Source organism: Palaemon carinicauda, chromosome 20 (assembly GCF_036898095.1).
Source record: "Palaemon carinicauda isolate YSFRI2023 chromosome 20, ASM3689809v2, whole genome shotgun sequence".
NCBI classification, from domain to species: domain Eukaryota; kingdom Metazoa; phylum Arthropoda; class Malacostraca; order Decapoda; family Palaemonidae; genus Palaemon; species Palaemon carinicauda.
This window is the reverse complement of record NC_090744.1, coordinates 128291928-128315730: the sequence shown is the minus strand read 5'-3', so window position 1 is coordinate 128315730 and position 23803 is coordinate 128291928. Positions and strand designations below refer to the sequence as shown.

Genomic DNA, 23803 nt, shown 5'->3' with positions numbered 1-23803 from the left:
ATATTTGGCTTATTTGAATTTATGTATATATATATATATATATATATATATATATATATATATATATATATATATATATATATATACAGAAGAACCACAGGGAAAATGAAAATACGAAATATACGATTAAGTCCTGACTAGTTTCGTGATACTTCTTCAGAGGTCAGTCCTCTGAAGAAGTATCATGAAACTAGTCAGGACTTAATCGTATATTTCGAAAATACGAAATATACGCTTAAGTCCTGACTAGTTTCGTGATACTTCTTCAGAGGTCAATCCTCTGAAGAAGTATCATGAAACTAGTCAGGACTTAATCGTATATTTCGTATTTTCATTTTCCCTGTGGTTCTTCTACATCTGAGCATCACGTTTTCCTGTGATTTTTACGCATATATATATATATATATATATATATATATATATATATATATATATATATATATATATAAGCCATATATTTTGATACATTATTGTCTGGATTCTCTTGCCGACCTCGGGATCAGAGCCCCAGGCGGAACCATTCAAGGACAATAGCTTCTGACCGGCCGGGAATCGAACCCTGGTCCAGGAAACCTGTTATTATTATTATTATTATTATTACTATCCAAGCTACAACCCTAGTTGGAAAAGCAAGATGCTATAAGCCCAGGGGCTCCAACAGGGAAAAATAGCCCAGTGAGGAAAGGAAATAAGGAAATAAATAAATGAAGAGAACAAATTAACAATAAATCATTCTAAAATAAGAAACAACGTCAAAACAGACATGTCATATAATAAACTATCAACAACATCAAAAACAAATATGTCATAAATAAACTATAAAAAGACTATGTCCGCCTGGTCAACAAAAAAGCATTTGCTCCAACTTTGAACTTTTGAAGTTCTACTGATTCAACCACCCGATTAGGAAGATCATTCCACAACTTGGTCACAGCTGGAATAAAACTTCTAGAGTACTGCGTAGTATTGAGCCTCGTGATGGAGAAGGCCTGGCTATTAGAATTAACTGCCTGCCTAGTATTACGAACAGGATAGAATTGTCCAGGGAGATCTGAATGTAAAGGATGGTCAGAGTTGTGAAAAATCTTATGCAACATACATAATGAACTAATTGAACGACGGTGCCAGAGATTAATATCTAGATCAGGAATAAGAAATTTAATAGACCGTAAGTTTCTGTCCAACAAATTAAGATGAGAATCAGCAGCTGAAGACCAGACAGGAGAACAATACTCAAAACAAGGTAGAATGAAAGAATTAAAACACTTCTTCAGAATAGATCGATCACCGAAAATCTTGAAAGACTTTCTCAATAAGCCTATTTTTTGTGAAATTGAAGAAGACACAGACCTTATATGTTTCTCAAAAGTAAATTTACTGTCGAGAATCACACCTAAAATTTTGAGAGTCATACATATTTAAAGAAACATTATCAATACTGAGATCCGGATGTTGAGGAACCACCGTCCTTGACCTACTTACAATCATACTTTGAGTTTTGTTAGGATTCAACTTCATACCCCATAATTTGCACCATGCACTAATTCTAGCTAAATCTCTATTAAGGGATTCACCAACCCTAGATCTACATTCAGGGGATGGAATTGATGCAAAGAGAGTAGCATCATCTGCATATGCAACAAGCTTGTTTTCTAGGCCAAACCACATGTCATGTGTATATAGTATGAAAAGTAATGGGCCAAGAACACTACCCTGTGGAACACCGGATATCACATTCCTATAATCACTATGGTGCCCATCAACAACAACTCTTTGAGATCTGTTACTTAAAAAATCAGTAATAATGCTAAGAAACGACCCACCCACTCCCAACTGTTTCAGTTTGAAAACAAGGGCCTCATGATTAACTCGGTCAAAGGCAGCACTAAAATCAAGGCCAATCATACGAACTTCCCGACCACAATCAAGGGATTTCTGTACAGCATTGGAGATTGTAAGAAGGGCATCACATGCTCCAAGGCCTTTACGAAAACCAAATTGCAAACTAGGGAGTAGATGATTACCTTCAGCAAACCTATTAAGACGTTTTGCCAGAAGACGTTCAAAAACTTTAGATAATATGGGAGTTATGGAAATTGGGCGGTAATCAGTGGGACTTGAGCTACCACAAACACATTTACATAGAGGAGTAACATTACCAATTCTCCAACTAGTGCTAAAAGCTCCTCTTCTTGCTAACTTCCGCAAAATAACAGATAACTTTGGAGCTAAGAAATCTGCTGTCTTTATAAAAAACAAAGGAAAAATACCATTTGGGTCTACACCTCCATAAGCATCAAGGTCCATCAACAGAGCTTTAATCTCACGAGATCGAAAAGCTAAACTAGTAAGTTTAGCCTCAGGAAAACAGGAATGAGGAAGTTCAAGTTTTTCATTACTCTGTTTACAGTCAAAAACATCAGCCAAAAGGGTTGCCTTTTCCTTTGGACAGTGAGTGACTGAGCCATCTGGTTTAAGTAAAGGAGGAACTGTTGCATCTACACCAAAGAGTGCAGATTTAAGGGTAGACCACCATTTATGTTCCTGAGTTGTACCAGAAAGTGTTTCTTTTATGGTTAAATTGTACTCCTTTTCAGTTGAGGCATAAACTCTCTGAGCAAAAGCTCGAAGCTGAGTATAGTTGTTCCAGGTCAAATCTGATCTGTTGCCCTTCCAAAGGTGATAGGCCTCCTGCTTCTCCAAATAAGCACGTCTACAATCATCATTGAACCACGGTTTGTCCTTCACTCGGTACCTTAGCACACGAGAAGGGATACGCCTATCAATTATGTTGACTAGATTCTCATTCAAAGGGACAACAGGATCTACACTATTATATAATTGTGACCAATTCAAGCACAAAAGATCATGTAAAATCCCATTCCAGTCAGCTTGGGATTTCATATAAATTTTACAAGAATATGATATATCAGGGACAGGCTGCTCAGTCTTCACCAATAATGAAATCAAGGCATGATCAGATGTCCCGACTGGAGAACCAACCTTACCAGTTATAACGCCAGGGGAGTCAGTGTATACAAGGTCCAAGCAATTACCAGACCTGTGAGTAGCTTCATTTATGATTTGCTCACAGCCTGATTCAGAGGCAAAGTCTAAAGCTCGTAAGCCATGGCGATCAGTAGGAGAGATAGAACTTAACCACTCCCTATGGTGAGCATTAAAATCACCAACAAAGACAATAGAAGCCTTTCTATCATCTTCTTGTATCTTAGCCATAATGGTAAGAAGACAATCGAAGATAGAATCATCCATGTCTGGATTCCGGTAGATCGAACATAAATAAAAGTTGTTATGCCTACCACAAACTTTTATTACCTGAATCTCATGACATCCACATTGATAGCAGGACTTATGAGAAGCAGGGTACTCTGTCCTAATATACACCCCCATTCCCCTGGCCCTAGGGATGGCATCACGTTTCAACATTATTGGCTTCTTAAAACCAGTTATAAGGAGCTCAGATGAGTGCCTCATATTAGAAACCAAAGTTTCTGAGCACAAAAGAATATCATACTGTCTGGACGCAACTGTAAGGTCTTGGATATTTGCATGAAGACCACGAATATTGCAATACAGAAGACGACATTGACGAAATCTAGGACGTACTGGTCCCGGATTTCGCTCAATGTCTCCAGACAGCATAAGAATTAATAGAAATAAAAAAGAGACATCATACTTAAAAACTAGATTAACAAGAATTATAACAAAAACAATACGTACAGAATTATAAACAAAGTTATAAACAAAGTGATTGATGATACCCATAGACTATAGTAAAAAGTCGGAAAAACTGGTCAACATGGAGGAGCTGATACACCATGCAAGGCTAAATACCCTCCAGGATAGCCACTTCAACTGAAGGGAGGACAGTAAGGATGGTTTTGAGAAGAAAAAGAATCAGAAAAAGGAAAAGACAACCTCTTGATAAACCACCAGGCATCCATGGCCCTTCTATTAAGCCTGCCCAACACACCATTTCAAAAAAACAAGAGGAAGAAAAAAAAATAAGATAGAATAGTGTGCCTGAGTGTACCCTCAAGCAAGAGAACTCCAACCCAAGACAGTGGAAGACCATGGTACAGAGGCTATGGCACTACCCAAGACTAGAGAACAGGGGTTTAATATTGTTACAACAGTTACTTACCACCTAGCAAAATCTATCATATATATATATATATATATATATATATATATATATATATATATATATATATATATATACTGTATATATATATATATATATATATATATATATATATATATATATATATATATATATTTATTTTTATATATATATATATATATATATATATATATATATATATATATATATGATAAATTTTGCACATTTTTACGTGTTTTTCATATTCAAATAAGCCATATATATTTTTGATACATTAATGTCTGGATTCTCTTAACGACCTCGGGATCAGAGCCCCAGGCGAAATCACACAAAGACAAGAGCTTGGCTCCGGCCGGGAATCGAACCCTGGTCGGCAAGCTTGTATAGACAGTGATTAAGCCACTTGGCCACGAAGTGGCTTAGTCACTGTCTATACAAGCTTGCCGACCAGGGTTCGATTCCCGGCCGGAGCCAAGCTCTTGTCTTTGTGTGATTTCGCCTGGGGCTCTGATCCCGAGGTCGTTAAGAGAATCCAGACATTAATGTATCAAAAATATATATGGCTTATTTGAATATATATATATATATATATATATATATATATATATATATATATATATTGTGTGTGTGTGTGTGGTTATGTATATGCATTTATGTGTGCGCTAATTTTTTTTACTCGTTCAGGATGAAATGAGGAGAAGCCGGAAAAGATTCTTAGAAAAGGATATTGGCTGACTCATCAGAGCGTTCTCACTTTCTGAGAAGTTGCTTCAGCGAGAGATTAGGAAAAGGGGGAAAAGTTCCGTCGAGTTCTCGAAACTTTTGAATGGAAGAAATGAGAAGAAAAAAAGAGGGAAGGAAGCTTATTTCTTTAAGGGAATACGATGCAAGTAATTCCAGTAATAGATATCCAGAGATTTTTCATCGTATTTTCATTCAGTAAATAATTTTTTTTATAATTACTAACCTTAAAGTTTAACATATTCAATAAATTCATCTAGTTAATTCAATAAGCTGACGAGGGATTTCATTCGTTGTTTACTCGGTTTAATGTATTCTCATTCCTCAGAAATGCGTCATCACTTTCATCATCATTTAATACTGGCTATCATTTTTAATTTCAAGAATGATATAGTATTGTCGGATTCACTCCAGGCGAAATGAGATTTCTATCCTCAGTTATTAGGTGTAAGCTGAGCTGATAATTAATTTTAGGATTAATATTTTTGCCATCCAGGGTATGAATTACATGTCATATATTTACATTTACATCAGAAGTCTAATCAGCTACATATTGGTATTTATAAGACATTATGCCTTACTCCCTTTATTTTTCTCAAGGTCCTAAAAACTATAGAGGAATAATACCCGTCAAATAATTGGCTACTTGACGCTTTGGTAAGTGTAATTACATAAGAAACTGAATATCATTAAAGGTTTAAAGGTCACTCATGAATGGCCGAGGCAAGGGACAGTGACAGTGCCCTAGCAAAACAATGGCGTAGAAATGGACCATATATACATATGATAGCTGCCCAAGCCCCCTCTCCTTTATTTGCTGTTTAAGTAGCACGCTCTTCTGCACAATTCTTGGGGTTATATCGGCTCCTACCTTCTCAAGGTTTCTTTTCAGTGACTTAGGTATAGTTCCTAGCGCTCCTGTGATTATTGGTACCGCTTCTACCTGCATATTCCATAGCCTTCTCAATTCATTTCGTTAGTCTTGGTACATTTCTATTTTTTCTCCCCTTATCTTTCACTATTTAGTTTCAAGGTACTGCTACATCTATAGATGATACTTTTATTCGTTGTCTTGTCGTCGATGTGCTTGTACCATCATGTCCGTCCTTGTACTGTAGTCCCAAAGTAGTTTAGCCTGACCATTTTCTAACACAGCTTCCTGTTGATGTTCGTACCATTATTACCCTCACCAAGGAGTCTCTATATTCATATGTTTGCTTCTGTTGTTCTGTCTATCTGTGGACAGGATTACGTCAAAACTACTTTACGGATTTTGGCGAAATATTTACCATAGACAGGTCTTAGGTCATGGACGACCCCTTTAAATTTTAGAGATGACCCGGATCCGGATTTCAGATCCGAATTTTAATTTTTTTACCATTTTAAGTATAACGTCAAAACAAATTGACGGATTTTGAAGAAATTTCCACACAGATAGATCTTTGGCCATGGACGACTGCATTAACCTTTGGCGGAGGGCAGAAATCTATTATCATCATTTTTATTTATTTATTTATTATTATTATTATTATTATTATTATTATTATTATTATTATTATTATTGAAACGATGCAAAATATTTTGGAGTAAATAAGGAAGAGATGTTTTGCTGTTTCTCTAAAGATATTGTGACATATTTGTTGAAGTAGAATATAAACCGAGATAGTAAAGGAAGGAGGGTGATAGGATCCTTTTTTGCGAAGAAACTCGAGAGGAATAAAAAGAGGGTAAAATGTCAATGTAAAAAGACCTTTGTAGAATTAATAGACGATGCTCGGTAGGAGAGAGTTATTCTTAAAGGGTGTCACATGAATCGAGTAGAAAAGAGGCAGTCAGGAAGGGATGCGTGACAGATAGACAGACAAACAGAGTTTTGAAGCGAGTAGAAAAGAGGCAGTCAGGAAGATGCGTGACGGACAGAAAGACACCCAGACAGTCAGTTTTGAATTGAGTTGAAAGCAGGTAGGAAGAAATGCTTGAATGACAGACAACCATTCTTGAATTGATTGTAAAAGAGGCAGTCAAGAAGGAATGCGTGATAGACAGACATACATTCAGACAGACAGACAGTCGTGAATTGAGTAGAAAAGAGACAGTCAGGAAGGGATGCCAGGCAGATAGACAGGCTAATACAGTCTTGAATCGAGTAGAAAAGATCCAGTCAGGAAGGTGCGTGACAGACAGAAAGACACTCAGACACACCGTCTTGAATTGAGTTGAAAACAGGTAGTCAGAAAGAAATGCATGACTGACAGACAAATAGTCTTGAATCGAGTAGAAAAGATGCAGTCAAGATGGGATGCGTGACAGGCAGACATACATGCAGACAGACAGACAGCCTTGAATTGAATAGAAAAAAAAAGGCAGCCAGGAAGGGATGCGTAATAGACAGGCACAGACAGACAGTCTTGATTCGAGTAAAAAAGAAGCTTCAGGAAGGTGTGACACAGAAAGACAGACACTCAGACATACAGTTGAGTTGAAAAGATGTAGTGAGGAAGGATTGCGTGATTGACAGACAGACTTCAGACAGACAGACAGTCTTGAATCGAGTAGAAAAGATGCACCCAGGAATGCGTGACAGACAGACAGACATACACTCAGATAAACAGTCTTGAATGTAGTAGAAAAGAGGCAGTCAGGAAGGGGTGCGTGACAGACAGACACTGTCTGGAATTGCAATTACAGCAGGGAAAGGGAAAACGGTCAGGAAGAAGAAAACGAAAAGCATTATAGTTTTCAAACAGAAAATGGGATAAATAGTGGAAGTGGGAAAGAATTATATAACAATCGACTAAGTTCGTATTTATCCCGAATATTATACTATCCAACTTGAAGGATACCTGAAACACAAGCTTTATTAGAATGGATATTTCAGGTTAATTTCACAGAGACAAGAATGTCCCTTCCGTATGAAGGGTGTGTAGAAAGAAAGGAGAATTCTTAAATAAAACTAACGATTAAATATCGAAACGTATATGTCAGCATAAACTCAAATCCTGGCTGTTAGTAAAGCTCAATAAACCAATTTTACAAGTTCTATATGTTTTAAGCTCTCTATGAAACTTTTTATGGCTCTGTCAGAAATTATGTGCAATACGGAAGTTTGTAATGTTGGGTTCTTTATTGTTTATTCTGAGGATTTTTACTTTTTCATTTCAAGTAGTAGGTTGGTCAGGGCACCAACCACCCGTTGAGATACTACCGCTAGAGAGTTATGGGGGTCCTTTGACTGGCCAGACAATACTTCATTGGATCCTTCTCTCTGGTTACAGTTCTTTCCCTTTGCCTACACATACACCGAATAGTCTGGCTTATTCTTTACATACTCTCCTCTATCCTCATACACCTGACAACACTGAGATTGCCAAACAATTCTTCGTCTCCCAAGGGGTTAACTACTGCACTGTAATTGTGCAGTGGCTACTTTCATCTTGGTAAGGGTAGAAGAGACTCTTTAGCTTTGGTAAGCAGCTCTTCTAGGAGAAGGATACTCCAAAATCAAACCATTGCTCTCTAGTCTTGGGTAGTGCCATTCCCTCAGTACCATGGTCTTCCACTGTCTGGGGTTAGAGTTCTCTTGCTTGAGGGTACACTCGGGCACACTTCTATCTAATTTCTCTTCTTGTATTGTTAAAATTTTTATAGTTTATGTAAGAAATATTTATTTTAATATTGTTACTGTTCGTAAAATATTTTATTTTTTCCGTTTTTCCTTTCCTCACTGGGCTATTTTCCCTGTTGGGGCCCTTGGGCTTATAGAATCTTGCTTTTCCAACTAGGGTTGTAGCTTAGCAAGTAATAATAATAATAATAATAATAATAATAATAATAATAATAATAATAATAATTGTCACTTTTTAAGTTTACCATTTTTGTTCCCTACATGATTGCGATAGGGTTAGAAATAAGGAAGTAATGCAAGTCTGTCGATCTATAAGCACCCCTAGTAACCTGTGAAAGTATTAAAATAGTCATTTAGAAAGATTGAAACAGTTTCATTGTTTTGCTTATTATTGTTTAGTATCCCATATTACGTTTTCCTTGATTGTAATATCTCGCTTTCTTGAAGTAGTAGAGCGTATACTAATGTAAATTATAAAAGACACACATTAGTATACGTAAAGCTATTTACTGGGACATTCCATTCAAAGGTATACATTAAATATTAAAATATCCTATAGGTAGGTATTAGATCGAGTTATTATAAAAAAAAAACCATGATAGCCACGGGCTATAAAACTATTAAAAGCCTCATTATATATATTGAAACAGTTTCATTGATTTTCGTACTATTGTTTAGTATCCCATATTACGCGTTTTCTTTGGTTGTAATATCTCAATTTCTTTAAATAGTAGAGCGTATACTAATGTAAATTATAAAAGACAAACGCCATGGTACGTAAAACTATTTACTGGAATTTTCCATTCAAGTATATTTATCTTATAGTAAAATATTCATATAGATATAAATTTGTTAAGTTTTATTATCGTATAAATAGATCAAATACAGTATCGCCTAACAAAGACAACCGTAAAAAGCAATTTTCCCCCTATCCCATCAGCTATGCGATAGAAATGTTTGTTGTTAAGGCTGATAACACTGTACATATACCGTCGTGATCTAAGTCAACTTTGCTTTCTTTTGTAGGGTAATCTAATGACCCTTGGCCCACACGTTTATGTGAAAGTTTGCTACACTCGGTCGAGTACATATGATGCTATCTTTGTGTGGAGGTAAATTATTTCTGAATTGAAGCCTTTTTTTTTATTATTGATACACAACCGAACTAGGACATGCCTACGTTGTATACATTTTATGTAGTTAATAAATTACCCTTAAGTAATTTATCTTGGCTGATTGTGCGTAAAAATTCCTTTGTTAGTGTTTGGGTTTGCAGAAAATGCAAATTTGATGTGAATATATCTCAGAACGACGAAAGTTTCTCACTACCGTGTCTCGAAAACACTGCCATGGGATTTTTTATTCTCGTATTTCAAACGATCCCAGTAATTGTTGATTTTTATAAAACTGTAGGTATATTACAAACAATACTATATCTTCTAGAATCGGTAACAAGTTACTGATCAGCGAACTATTTAATATTTATTCTTTTAAATTTCATCATCATCATCATCGCCTCGTACGCCTATGGACGCAAAGGGCCTGGGTTAGATTTCGCCTGTCGTCTCTATCATGATCTTTTAAATCAATACTTCTTTACGAATCATCTCGTACTTCACGTTTCATAGTCATCAAACATGTAGGCCTGGGTCTTCCAACTTTTCTAGTGCCTTGTGGAGCCCAGTTAAAAGTTTTGTGAACAAATCTCTCTTGAAATATTTTTTTTTATTAAATATTAAAAGGATTTTCATATTGTAATGGCAGTAAGCGGCACTTCCTGGATAATTAGTCTTGCTAATAGAATTAATTTAGTTTTTACTCAGTGGATTCTCGAATATCATTACAACCCATTCATACTTGGTCCAGACTTCTGAAGTTCCTAAAAAGAAAAATGTACAACAGCCAAAGATGACATGTCCAATGTAGGCCTAATCACTTGTAGATGACACAATGCTTGAGAGGTAGTGAAAGTAAGATTAAACATCTAACTTGATAAGGGTCCAGGGGTCCATATCAGCCCTCTTACTCCCTTCATATCTTACCAGTCTTAAAGACTTCATGTCGTCTGTGTTGGCATAATGAGTCTAAAGGTCCACAAATGTTAAAATATTAACCTAAACATAAGATTCTCAGTTTTATCTTTTTTAATCAGGCATTATAACTGCCTGGCAGCAGAAAATGTCAATATTGTTCGTTCATATACCAGAATGTCTCCTTGTAACATACTTTACTTACTTTAAGGGTTGCTTGTCTGGTCATATACTGTAGGAGAACTCTACTTTCTACTTTCTACTGGACCCTGCGTAATTCATTTTATCGTATAAATTCTAAGGCATTCAGCATTTCAAACCGCATATTGTTCGTTTATTGTAAAATCCAGATTATCGAAGCTCTTGGAAAACAAGAAATTCTTCAGTTCTTCCTTCGAATGTCTAGTGGAAGCTTATTGTATAGTCTTGGGGCGTATAGTTGAAAGCTCTAGAACCTACAGTAGACATTATATCTTAGTTTCAATAATTTGAAACAATCTGTAACTTCTCGTGTCAGCACGATCTGTTGGCTGCACAATGTGTAGTAATTCTCTTAGATAATTTGGACGTTCGATTCTGATAACGTTTTTGGTTATTGTACACATTCCAGACTAATTCTTGTTTTAATAGGCAGCCAGTGTAAATCAATCAGTATAGTGTAGGTGAAAATTAAAACGCAGAAAGTGTATAGGTGTGTTGTTATTACTTCGACTCGGAGGTGGATAGAAGGTATAAGAAAGAATGTGTTAGGAGGAGAAATATCTCACAATCAAAAGCAAACTGTAAACTGTACCCAATTTTTCTCTATTAATATTTTTCTGATTCTCTTAACTCCAACCTCCACCCCCACCCCCCAGCGACGCAATTTTCTTCAATTAGGAACCTTTATTCTTATGAAACCACTTTTTTTTTAATTCATTGCAATTTGGGGCTCTTTTTTAATAACTAGTTAATAACCATGTTCTTTAATATTATCTTTTCTTCGTCTTTGTTCTTTCGTTTCCGTTCTTCAGAACTACATGTAAAAGCCTGCGAAAAAAGGACGTTATGAACGCCATTGGGATTTATAAGCTTTAAGCCCCGTTTTCTCTCATTTAAAAATTTAGCGAATTGTGCATTTTAGAATCACTTTTTGAAACTTATGTGGCTGTTTGAGGAATTGCCTTTAATGCGGTTAAAGGAGAAGCCAGTGTACATGTATAAAAGGAATGATTTGTAATAGCATGTATTAATGTTAATAGAATATGTTTATACGTATATTTTCTAAGAAAAAGTTGAAGATATTTAGATTGTAGAAAAGTCTTGAAAAAGATAAAGTGAGATGGTGAATGGCTGAGATACTGAGAGTGATTCTGATTCCAAACGTCCTTTTTCCTCTACTTGGCAGGGAAACATTGATAATATTACTACTTTTCATTATTTTTCCTTTTGTTTTCTGTATTTCACCAGAAGATTCCCGGGGCTTTCACTGGCTTCTAGTGGATGAAATCATTAAGGATAGATAGAAATAAAAGTTTTTCACTTAATTTCAAGTTGAGCCAACACAACTTCCTCTTATCTAGTTCATGATTGCTTCTCTGCTACTGCTCTCTTATTATTTATGTTGCCTCTAGTATTGAACATTAACTCCGATGAGACTATCAAAAAGCATTTCCTATTATTATTATTATTATTATTATTATTATTATTATTATTATTATTATTATTATTACCATTACCCTTATTGCTATAAAAATCGATCAAAACTACTACAGCGACATGATGTGAAATTTTAACTATTTGTGGATGACACACAGTTTTACTTCATAAGTGACATTGATGATGGTATCCGGACCATTTTTTCCAAAAATAATTATTCGAAATACAATTGTTCGAAAAGCCTTTTTTCGGAAACATTTGTTCGAAGTCACAACTGATCTAAATACAAAATATTCGAATAATCAGGTTTTGAAAAACAGTTGTTCAAAATAGAAGTTTATTCACCAATCCTGACATAGAACATAGATCGCATAAAATTGTTCAATAATTTTTACCGGTTTCTTATTTGGTAGTAGAACCTTTGAACCCAAGAATGGCGGAATTCGTTAAAAGCAAAAAAGGAAAGCCCATGTTATTAGTGAATGGACATTTATTTGTTCTTGTCATTGATAATTTTGAACATTTAGTAGAATAGGAGTTATCTTCATATGAATTACTTTCGGTGACATTATTTTGAAGACACATGAATTTGTCGACCTGGTAGACGAAATACTCGCAGTGCACCTTCTTTGATATAGATATTTAAGAATGATCTCCCCAAGGCAAACAATGTGATTGAGCGAATGATAAAAAAATTGTATTTCTCAATAAATGACATTGATGATCACGATGAAACTTTAAACTAGGTTCTTGCCAGTGCTGGGACATGGATGGCAGTTAAACAAGTAGAATTAAAGGAAAATAAAACTGAGTTTATGGTGGTAGGAAAGAGAAAAAAAAATAACTTAGAAGATATCCAGATAAATATTAATAAAAACTGGGGCCCTATATCTAGTAGAGTTCATGACCTACGTGTATCACTTACCTGTAATTTGTCTCTTAGTGCTCAAATAAGTAATGTAGTAAGAAACGCTGGATATTACCTTAGAAACATTACTTTTGTAAAGCCTTATCTGGATGAATATTCTGTTAGGAAACTTTTGATTAACAGTATTATTACCTGGAGTAACTACTGTGATTCTAACTACTACTACTCTTTCAAAGTGCAACTTGAGACATTACAAAACTTATTAAACAGAGGATGAAGACGGATAAAGGGTGTCTCCCCTTGAAAAACTATTACATTTATACTAATTAAATCAAACTGGCTTCCCATTAAAGCTAGAATGCAGTTTAAGATATGTGGAATAACCCTTCAAGTTATCAGACCCAGACATCCAAAATATCTAAGAGAATTGTTACACAACTTGCAGCCAACTAATCATGTAGACACGAGGATAGTTGCAAATGGATTCAAGTTATTGGAGTTAGAATGTGTGTTTACTGTAGGTTCTAATCCTTCCAAGTATGGGGCCCCAAGACATCGGAAAGATTGAAGATATTGAGGCTTTCAAGAAAGAAAACTGAAGTCTTTCCTGTTTTCTGAGTGTTTTGATAATGTGGATTTAATAATTAATACGGAATACGCTGTGTGATACTTTAAATACCTAAGAATGTATACAAAAAGCAGATCTTGTAAATCCTGTAGCGCATATGGTTTCCCTGTGTGATAAGACCAGGAAAATAGCCATTAAAGTAAAGTATGTAAGAATAATATCACTAGTGTTCGGGTATTAAATACAGAATTGCTGCACTCAAGGTTTTTGTTTACTATTGTTTGTTGGTAATATTAAGAGTCAAAAGAGTCCTATTTGAGGAGTTTAGAGAATCATATGTAAGCATAGGAAAAAAGTTAAGCGTGGAACGTATGTGTCACGAATTGGTGCTCCTTGCAACAGCCCGTACATGTCGCTATAAGCGTACATTTAGACCATTAATTCTTTTTTTAACGTTTCTGTGACTGGACTTGTTATATTAACGATAAAAAATGCTTACTCAAAACAATTATAATTTAAAATTTTTTCCTAATATAGTTGGTTCTCAAAGACTTAATCGTAAGCTCCCACGGCTATCATATTCAACTTGGCACACAGTTCAAATGCATAATATTAACAGCAAAACGAAAGAAAAAATCATCAATTGCCAAAATTTTAGCATTTACTCATCGTTAAAAAACAGGTCGTGCAATATTGTATATAGAATAAGTAATAAAAGTCGTCATTTTGTGTAGTGCGTGAAATTGCCTAGTAATATGACAAGTAATTCAAACCAGAATCGCCAAGTTTTTTTTATTATAGTATACGTTCAAATATTAGCTGGTAACGTTTTCTATCATGAATTTGCTCCTATGCTAACCTTATGGGTAGCTAAAGTAATTTTATCATACCAAGGAAACTAGGCCAGAAATGTGTAGAAATTATTATTATTATTATTATTATTATTATTATTATTAGCCAAGCTACAACCCTAGTTGGAAAAGCAAGATGCTATAAGCCCAAGGGCCCCAACAGGGAAAAATAGCCCAGCGAGGAAAGGAAATAAGGAAATAAATAAATGATGAGAATAAATTAACAATATATCATTCTAAAAACAGTAAGTGTCAAAACAGATATGTCCTATATAAACTATTAATAAGGTCAAAAACAGATATGTCATATATAAACAATAAAAAGACTCATGTCAGCCTGGTCAACATAAAAACATTTGCAGCAACTTTGAACTTTTGAAGTTCTACTGATTCAACTACCCGATTAGGAAGATCATTCCACAACTTGGTAACAGCTGGAATAAAACTTCTAGAATACTGTGTAGTATTGAGCCTCATGATGGAGAAGGCCTGACTATTAGAATTAACTGCCTGCCTAGAATTACGAACAGGATAGAATTGTCCAGGGAGATCTGAATGTAAAGGATGGTCAGAGTTATGAAAAATCTTATGCAACATGCATAATGAACTAATTGAACGACGGTGCCAAAGATTAATATCTAGATCAGGAATAAGACATTTAATAGACCGTAAGAAAGGAAATTCCAAAGACAATTAAGAGAAGATTTTGTTTCTGCAGAGTGATAATAGACACAGTGGATATAAAGACAATGTCAAAAGCAGCTGTTGTAACGGAAGAAGACAGGAGAAAATAAAGTTTGTATTAAAACTCCTCGAAAGTCAAAGCAATAAATTAAGTAATTATTAAACAATTCTTCAGAAAAAATATAAAGGTTTCCAAGGATATTAGGTCAATCGACTTTGCGAACATTTGAACCAAAATTATTCTCGGAGATTGTGGGTGAAAAAATGGAAGACTTCATCAGAGAAATACTGTACATCGTTTGCAATAGAAATTAGCCAAAAAACATTTTATTATATTAAAAGGAGACAATTTATATAGATATTAACGAAGTTTATGACATATACTACAGGGAGAAGATGTTGATTATAAAAAACGGATAGGACAAAATTAGCGACTTTATTGTCTTATAAGATGGATTGATAGTTCCCTGAGTGTAGGGAAAATAATAAGAATCCCAGAAGAATAAAAAAGATTGGTTAAAAATATTACACAATTATGACACAGTTTGTGATAGAATAGTAACGTAATTAAACTTTCTGAAGAAAATATGATATCATTTTAACCTTCAGCATAAATCGCAGAATGTAACGATGCATCGATAAAAGCTTCACAATGGCAATAAAATGTATACACATTACTTGAGTTGACTTAAAGTAAAATTAAAGACATCATTAATAAGATTGTGTTTTTTATGCATTCATTGGAATATGGAACAAATTATATTTCATGCAATGTTAGAACTAGTTATTCAAAAAGGCAGTCAAAAAGAAAAACGAGAAAGAAGTGCACTGAAGTTGCACATTCAATGATTGCCGCAATACGTCCGCTGTAATTTTTGTCATGCTTAATGCTTGCTTTGATTGAATGTTTATTACGGATAATTGGCTTTATAAGCATTGTTTACACAGTATCAATCTAGGGATTTTTTTCTGCCTGTAGTGATGTCACACTGTTTGAATCATCAGCTGCAACTTGGAAACTAGTTGTGGAAAAAGATTCCTTTTTTCAGTTTGTTTTTGATAATGCAGACTTTAACATTCAAACCTTGACTGGCAGAGGAACATTTTATTAAATAGGTGGTATAGAGTGCATAAATCCATCAATAACTGTTAGAATACAGGAAATGCATAAATTGAGGTGTTTAAATCCTCTAATGAGATTGTTGCAGTTAGAAATAATCAAGTCAAAAAGTTTGAATACCTTAGAACTGGAAAATGTGTAAGGGTAAAACTGTACACTGTGTTGCAACCCAAACACCAAAGAATGTTTTGTGGATGTATGGAAAGTTTCTGCAAACCCCTTTCTTCCCATCATGCAAGGTTTCATGGAGGGCTTAACAAATACTCATTTTTATGATTAGTCCAAAATGCTTACACTATCTTCCATCAGCCTGCCACCAATTGGGTACAACACAGTGCTAAGTGCTGTAAGTTATTTTACCGAAGAAACAAGAGAGTCAAAGCAAGTAGTATGCTTTGTAACTTTTGACCAGGCACTACATCAAAGCCAAGGATATACTATAGCGTCCTCAAATCCAAATGATGAACTTAGTAATGTAATTGTAAGGCTGGGGTGATGTCATTTCCTTATGTCTTAACTCGGATCCAGTGGATACTTCATGGAGGGCAGTGGGATTTCAGAACTATGGTCAACTGTTTATAGTTCCTCATCACTACCACACACATGCTGTCAGGATATGCATATGTTTAAGCTATTAGATCTCACATGTTGTCATACTGTGCATTGGTAAAATAGCATGTAGAACAACAACTATCCTCATTCAAGACTCATCATCCACGGAAGTTGAAAGTGGTGATATTCTAAAAAGAATCCAAATAATTTTTAAAGGTCAGAGGCCCAATATTTTAGAAAAAAAAGGGGCTGTGGTAAATCCTCCAAGCACACACCTGATTGAGGGGAATACAGATCTTTGTTCTATGCCCCTTTTTTCACATTATTCAGTCTTTGTTAGTCTAATTTCCCTGGATTATTATGGTGTTAACATGATACAAAATGACTAAGTCCGTTTCAATTATGACCATCTAAGCGTCTCAAATGCTTGAAGAGTTGACCATGAGGAAAGTACATAATCATCTCCCTCTTGCTTTGAAATCAAAGATATTACATATTACCTTTATCAAAAAGTTTGTTTAATTTATAACACAGAACGCATATTATGACCAGTATCATATTTATTTCTTGGAATAATGTATGCTATAAATTACACGTCAATAACTATAAAATCTTAATTTCACCGACTTATTGCTCCAAGTCTGGCATATGCGATTCTGTTTCCTCCAGATGTGCTTCTGGAAAAATGCTCCGCCATGTACACTTGTTCTGCATAAGTTATTAAAGGTTTTACCTTCAACAAAAGGTAGCTAGTGTTTGGATCCATCTGTATCTATAGTTTGTGAAGTCTGATTCATAACCCATTTTAGGTCACTTTCAAATGGTTGAATGGCTTGTTTTAACTTGGTCTATGCAACGTGTCCTTCCATGCACCTGTCCATTGTCCTCACAAAGGGGAGTAATAACCTTGCTGCATAATACAATTGATTTTGTTGTGCGCTTCGAGTTATGAAGTACTACATAATCTTAATATTGACAACTAATGTCTGGAACACAGACTATGAACAATGAGCAGATACCCGTGTTGCCAGGGTATATCAGCTTTGAATATTGTGTGCCAGTCTTTGACTGGTGAACAGAGTGTAAAGTATGGTAGAAAACTTCATATGGTTCCAGAGTTAGTTATCATATAAACTTAAAAAAGGTAATTGCTTAGTCTTCATACTCCTTTGCTTTATATGGTAATAGAGGTTATTCCGCGGACTTTTCGACAACTTGGACACTCATGCTTCATTCAATACTCTTTACCTGGAGAACAATTTAGGACCTACAGATAGTCAGCAAAATTTTAATGCACTTTATTTGCAGATCCAGGATTTTCATTCTTCAGACTTTATTTCTGCCACCAATCATAAGTCGGGTAACTGTAAGACTGTCACACATCATTTCTGTTTGAAAGCTACGATTATTTCCAACAGACTTCCAGAAAGGAAACTGATCACTCACACTCAAACGGACGGCCATGTCTGCCGTGCAACGTGGATGGCAGTGGTTGCCTGAAAATATTGTCCACACATAGCCGAATAGATGTTTAGTCGGGCCTGCCCGACAAAAGGCAGCTTTGCTTTACATAGTGCATATACTGTAGATATGATAGGATTATATAGACCCCATATATAACTGTAAAACTTTTTTTTCTACTTTTGTGACAAACTTTTAATAAAGAAGTGTACGTGTAGGTTTTAGTATTTGTAATTGCACAGTCTTTTTAGATAAAAGAAGCTACATATTAACCAACACATTTATTGTTAACTTAAGCCCTACTATTTTCAGTTACCCCTAAACAAAACATATCTAAATAATTTACTTTGGAATTTTTGAAGATAAATCCTTTTCTTCTCTGTACAGTGACTACTGTAAGCTTGATAATGAAGGTCTTATATCAGTGTTAATCTGGTAAGTAGTGTAAAAGCTACCGTTATCGGTGTAAAAAAATTCTTACTTCCTGTTGCTCCCGTTTAGATAGTTTCCTTTGCTTGGAATTAATATATCATATTAAAAGTGCGTGTTTTGGTCATAGTTATGACGCAGGCACCATGGTTCTCAATCTCAGCTTTGTTTTGTGATCAGTTTAAATGTTCTTGTAACCCAAAGTTAAAATTCCAGAAGCATAGTTTTTGACTAAGTTTAATCAATAAGTAGGAGTAGCCATCGCAAATCAACCAAGTGTTATAATGATCAGAGTAGTGGGACGACATTGTTTTAACCAGGTTAACAGGGGTCGGGCACGGACTGGAAATTTCACTCATCGGACGTGGTCAATCTGACAGTTTGTCAAATGTGCCAGTTTTCGGGTATGCCCGACGATCAGGCCCGCTCATCTGGACAGACTTTATCAACACTGCTGGTACACAGTTGTCTCACACTTGTTAATTCAACATAAAAATGCATATAATTTTGGAATGAAGTCTTAAGCAAACACGAACAATAAGATTACTTTTAATATTTCTCCCCGTGTCAGGCTGGTTTCATAAAGTTACTAGTCAGTTAAATAAACCGAATATGAACTTCATTAGTCACACTTCTTTATTTGCGGTTATTGAGACAAGTATAAGCGAGAGAAAATGATTAGAGAGTTGCTCATTATCAGAAAGACATTAACTAGTGAAATTATTAGTCTAGGAAAGAATAAAATATTAATTTTATTTAATTTTCAAAGTTTATATTTTAAGAGACAGGAATTCGCAGAAATAGCAACCACCTTACAAGTTATTTACAATAGATTAAACAGCAGAACATCTTACTGAGGTGGCAAGTACCCTCTATTTATATTTCTTGTAAATGAAGTAACAACCGTAGTAAATTCTTGCGTGACTGTAGTAGTAAGTTCTTGAACCAACGTTTGAGTACTCCACACTGGCACAGTCAATATCTGCGGGTAGAAGAAAAGAAATGTCATTTAAAGTAGGAAGATTAATTTTAAAACTGCGCATTAACACTAAATTAGAGGTCTGTGGCTTAAGGACATACCCAGCCACACATGCCTTATTTCTCTCAGGTTTAGTTGTGATAAAGATTTTAGCACTGATGATTGTAGCTTAGTAACAAATAGAATCTGGAGGCACCATGTCCAAATCAAAAGTTACCCGAACAGTCTGCATGAAGCTTAATATACTTATAACTGGTAGACATAATAACGAAGAGCAAGTAACTTTAATTTCTACTGGACTGGAGAGTTCCCTAAAGAACTAACCTACTTTCTATAGCTCGTACTTACAGAATGTGCAACGGAGACATGGGTGATACTCTGCCAAAATCGTACAGTCTGGGTAGTCGTTACAAAGCTAGTGAAGACTGAAGTTACTGTCAGCGTTGGTGTGACCATTATTTCTACTGTACTAATTATAACTGGGGTTGAAGTGACCCTCATAATAGATGTAACTGTTCGAGGATTGGCAGGGAAGTAACTGTATACAGTCACAAATGCGGTGACAAGTTCATTGATATTAGTGGTTTCTGTAATCCACACATCACTAGTTACCCTCACTCTAAGGGGATGAGTCTTGAAAACCTGAGGATTAAAAGTACAAAAAGAACAGTCATCATCTGCAAAATTAAGACATTAGCGCTATAAAAGTTATTTAAAAGTTTATAACTAAGAACCAAAATATTTTTGTAGCACTGCAGTTTAGAATAAATTTAAAAACTAGAAATCTGAGTTTCTATAGCACTGCACTAGCTCCAAGGGGTATTGAAAAAGAATAGTTTTTTTATAAACATTAACCATTTCTTACTGTCGCTTATTTGAAGTTTAATTCTGTTCAATTACTTACAGTTTCTGTCCTAGTTTCGGTGAAGGGAGTCACTGTTGCCGGAGCCAGTGCAGAAGTTAGCCTGTGAGTTTCATAGTTCGGAGCTATCTGGCAGTTTGCCTAAAACAAAAGGTTAAGTTAGTTTTCCGTATTACATTGTCAGATTGCTTAATCTAATTTATTTTTATTTTCAGATTTGAAAAAGTTTCTGCACACAAGAACCGAACGCTTACCAGTGCACAGAAGGCAGTGAAGAAAACTAAAAGGATAGCCATCTGAAAAAAAATTACAGTCAGGTAAATATAGGTTCGGGAAAATAAGCATTTTATGTAACTCCAGTCAAATCTAAACTTATTAAAACTTGGAAAAAGCAGCAAGTAAATTTTAATATAGGTGTCGGTACGTACAACTTAAATTAGATTATTCAAACTGCATGGACATGCTTTTGAGTTAGCTTTAGTCTAAAAAGTTTCTCTCAATACAGCTTCCTGCCGCAGATTTTTTTTTTAATCTTTCTTTAAAGCTTTTGAGGTGGTGAACATTAAAACCATGAAAATATTAAAACAATGAAATTATGAAATAAATGAAAATATTAAGTCAATCCCACCGTATTCGGATATTTAACGGAATTTTTCCTACCTACATAATTTCCAAGTTATCAAAATTCTGATGACTAAACAATGAGCATAGACAATTATGCAAGTGATATGAAATAGAAACTCCTATACGATATGCTCCTATACGATATGCAACTAAAAACAATAAGATTAATATCTAAACTACCATGTTACAACAAAATCTAAAAACAGGGGGATTTTAAGTTTTGGTTTAAAGTCTCAGACCTTTTAATCGGACTCCGAATTTTGTCCTAGATACAAACTTGAGGAGAAAAGTTTCATTCGAAATAGATTTATCTTATAATCTTACCATTATTTCTAATTGTAGGTTTATTTAAACTTTATTTTTAACTTCCCGAATTTAATTGGGCCAGCCCTGTTAGAGCAAGAGCTGGACCCACTGGGCTGGTAAATCCATACTAAACATTATTCCACTGGGCTTTTAAATCTATTACTAATCATTCAAATTAAAATTACAGATTTCAAAGTTTCAGATTACCAATAATTTACTGTAATGCAAAGCATTAAGAAAAAAGTGACCAAAGTTGTCAGAAGTTGATGAGGAAGTATTTGAATTAAATTATTAGGGTATCTGAAGCAAAGCTTCTGAACGAAGCCAACTACACTAAATGGTCAGGGTGAATAAATGAAAACTAGGAAAGTTCTAGTTTCCTTAACAGTTTGTTATAGTGATAGAACACTTTACAAAATTCCGAAATTTTCTCAATTTAAAAGTTCTTATTCATAAAGTAATTAATGAATATAATTTTTAACCTTTATAAGTGAACGAACCTATAGTTATCCTTAACTTAAAAGACACATTAAAAATAAAATTAAAGTACTGCAATTAAAAAAAAAAAAAAAAAAAAAGCTTAAAAAGAAATTTCCATAATAGGATGAACAGTTTTTAGATTTATAGTCTAAAAGAAGAAACTTGGAATACTTCAGCAATTACGGGAAGATATAAATATACATCTGTGCGAAACATACTAGATCAAAGTTTGATCTCACCTAAATATATAGGAACTGGCGGGTTTAAAGTTTTAAACTATAAATCAATCTTTATGGGAAAAATATATCAAGGGATTAAGGATGTTACGTCCATTTTTTTTTATATAAGCAGCTTGGTTTTAAAAGGCATTAAAGTAATTTGGGCAACTTTATTGAAGTTTCATTGATAAGCGTTGGCAATTAAGAGTTTTGTTAACAAGAGCATGCCCTCCATTACTCGAAAATTATGGAGTTCTACAGCGCTTTTATAGTAAATAGGTTCTTTTAAATGACGTGAGAGAAAAAAGGAGAGAGGGGAGAGCTTTACTAAGTTACATAATTAATAAACCTGGAACACTAGCAGTAGCTCGCGATGCCAGCGTACAGTTAATTCAAAATACAGTAAGTACTAAATTAGAAATAAGAGCAATTACCAAAAAGTTTCAATACAATAAAATTCATAACAGGGATACTTTATAATAATCGATTGCTCTAATTTATATTTAGATTATGTTAATATACAGCTTATCAAATGTACGCTGGCATCACTCAACAAATTGACCGATAGTTCCAGGCGTTGAAAATTTCATTTAATAACCCCTACCACACTTAAAACTTCATATTGCAAATTTTTGCTTACCCCCATTAATAGAAAGTTAATTGCTGCACAAAAAGAGCCACAAAACCTATAAAAGGGTTTAGCAGAAAATTTAAGCTTGCTGTCTTAAAAAAATTAACAGAAAATAAACCAAAGTGAAACAGTGTAACGGCAGTTTTTACTACACTACTCAATATTAAGTCAAGTAAACTTATGGGAAGAAAATTATTTGAGAGCGATATCCATAAGTCTACGAAGACAATAAGTAACTAGTAAACCTTTAAAAGTTTCTTGTAAAAGTTAAATACACTATACTTAATATGTGTCAGAAACGTAAGGCACGCTTATGTTGAAAAAAAAAAGAAATATATATACATTAAAAAATAAAAGTTCACAAAACTACAATATTATAAATCTGAATTAATTCACAATGTAGATCACTCACGTTTTAAATCACACAAGGAGATATTGGTTCTTTAACTTGAAGGCTGGATCACAACTGACTCTCCAGCGCACGGAAGCCTGAATTATACTTCGGTTTTGAACCTCGGCCACAGCCAACAGCACACAGTATAGGTGATTAAGTCATTGCTGCATAAGGTTGTTTTCAGTTTACAGAACTACGTATTTCAGGGATTACGTCATTGCTCCAGGGAGCTAAAAGCAATTAGTCGGGGACTTCGGTGAACAAGGATAAGGTACACACACAAAAAAAAGGACGTAGATTTACAAGAATGTCTATAAGTTTTCAAAAATTCTTCCCAATATACAAAGTTTTGTGTATCATGTTATAAAATACCACATCACTTTTTGACGCTAGCGAAAGTTATTTTCCTTTTAATGCTCTGTGCACCATCATTAATAATTTGAGTATTGTATAATGGACAGTATTTTGCTCTGAGTGACCGAGCTAGTAAATTGTAATGTTGAACTCTGAAACACGGAAAAAATTACTCTTGGTAAAAATGATAAGCGTATCTTCCCAAGTTTGGAAGATTTAACTTTTAATCAATTTATCGAAGTAA

General features: G+C 34.6%; 1 protein-coding gene across 1 annotated transcript; it reads right to left on the bottom strand.

Annotated features, from left to right (window-relative positions):
- Window positions 1–19461: 19461 nt before the first annotated feature.
- LOC137614453 (mucin-3A-like) lies at window positions 19462–23340 on the bottom strand. The gene is made up of 5 exons (XM_068344262.1): window positions 23224–23340; window positions 20807–20848; window positions 20595–20693; window positions 20039–20332; window positions 19462–19693 (listed from the first exon to the last, which is right to left on the bottom strand). Exons 2-5 carry the CDS (start codon window positions 20846–20848, stop codon window positions 19562–19564), a joined length of 567 nt encoding a protein of 188 aa, XP_068200363.1. The 5' UTR covers window positions 23224–23340; the 3' UTR covers window positions 19462–19561.
- Between the last annotated feature and the right edge of the window lie 463 nt (window positions 23341–23803).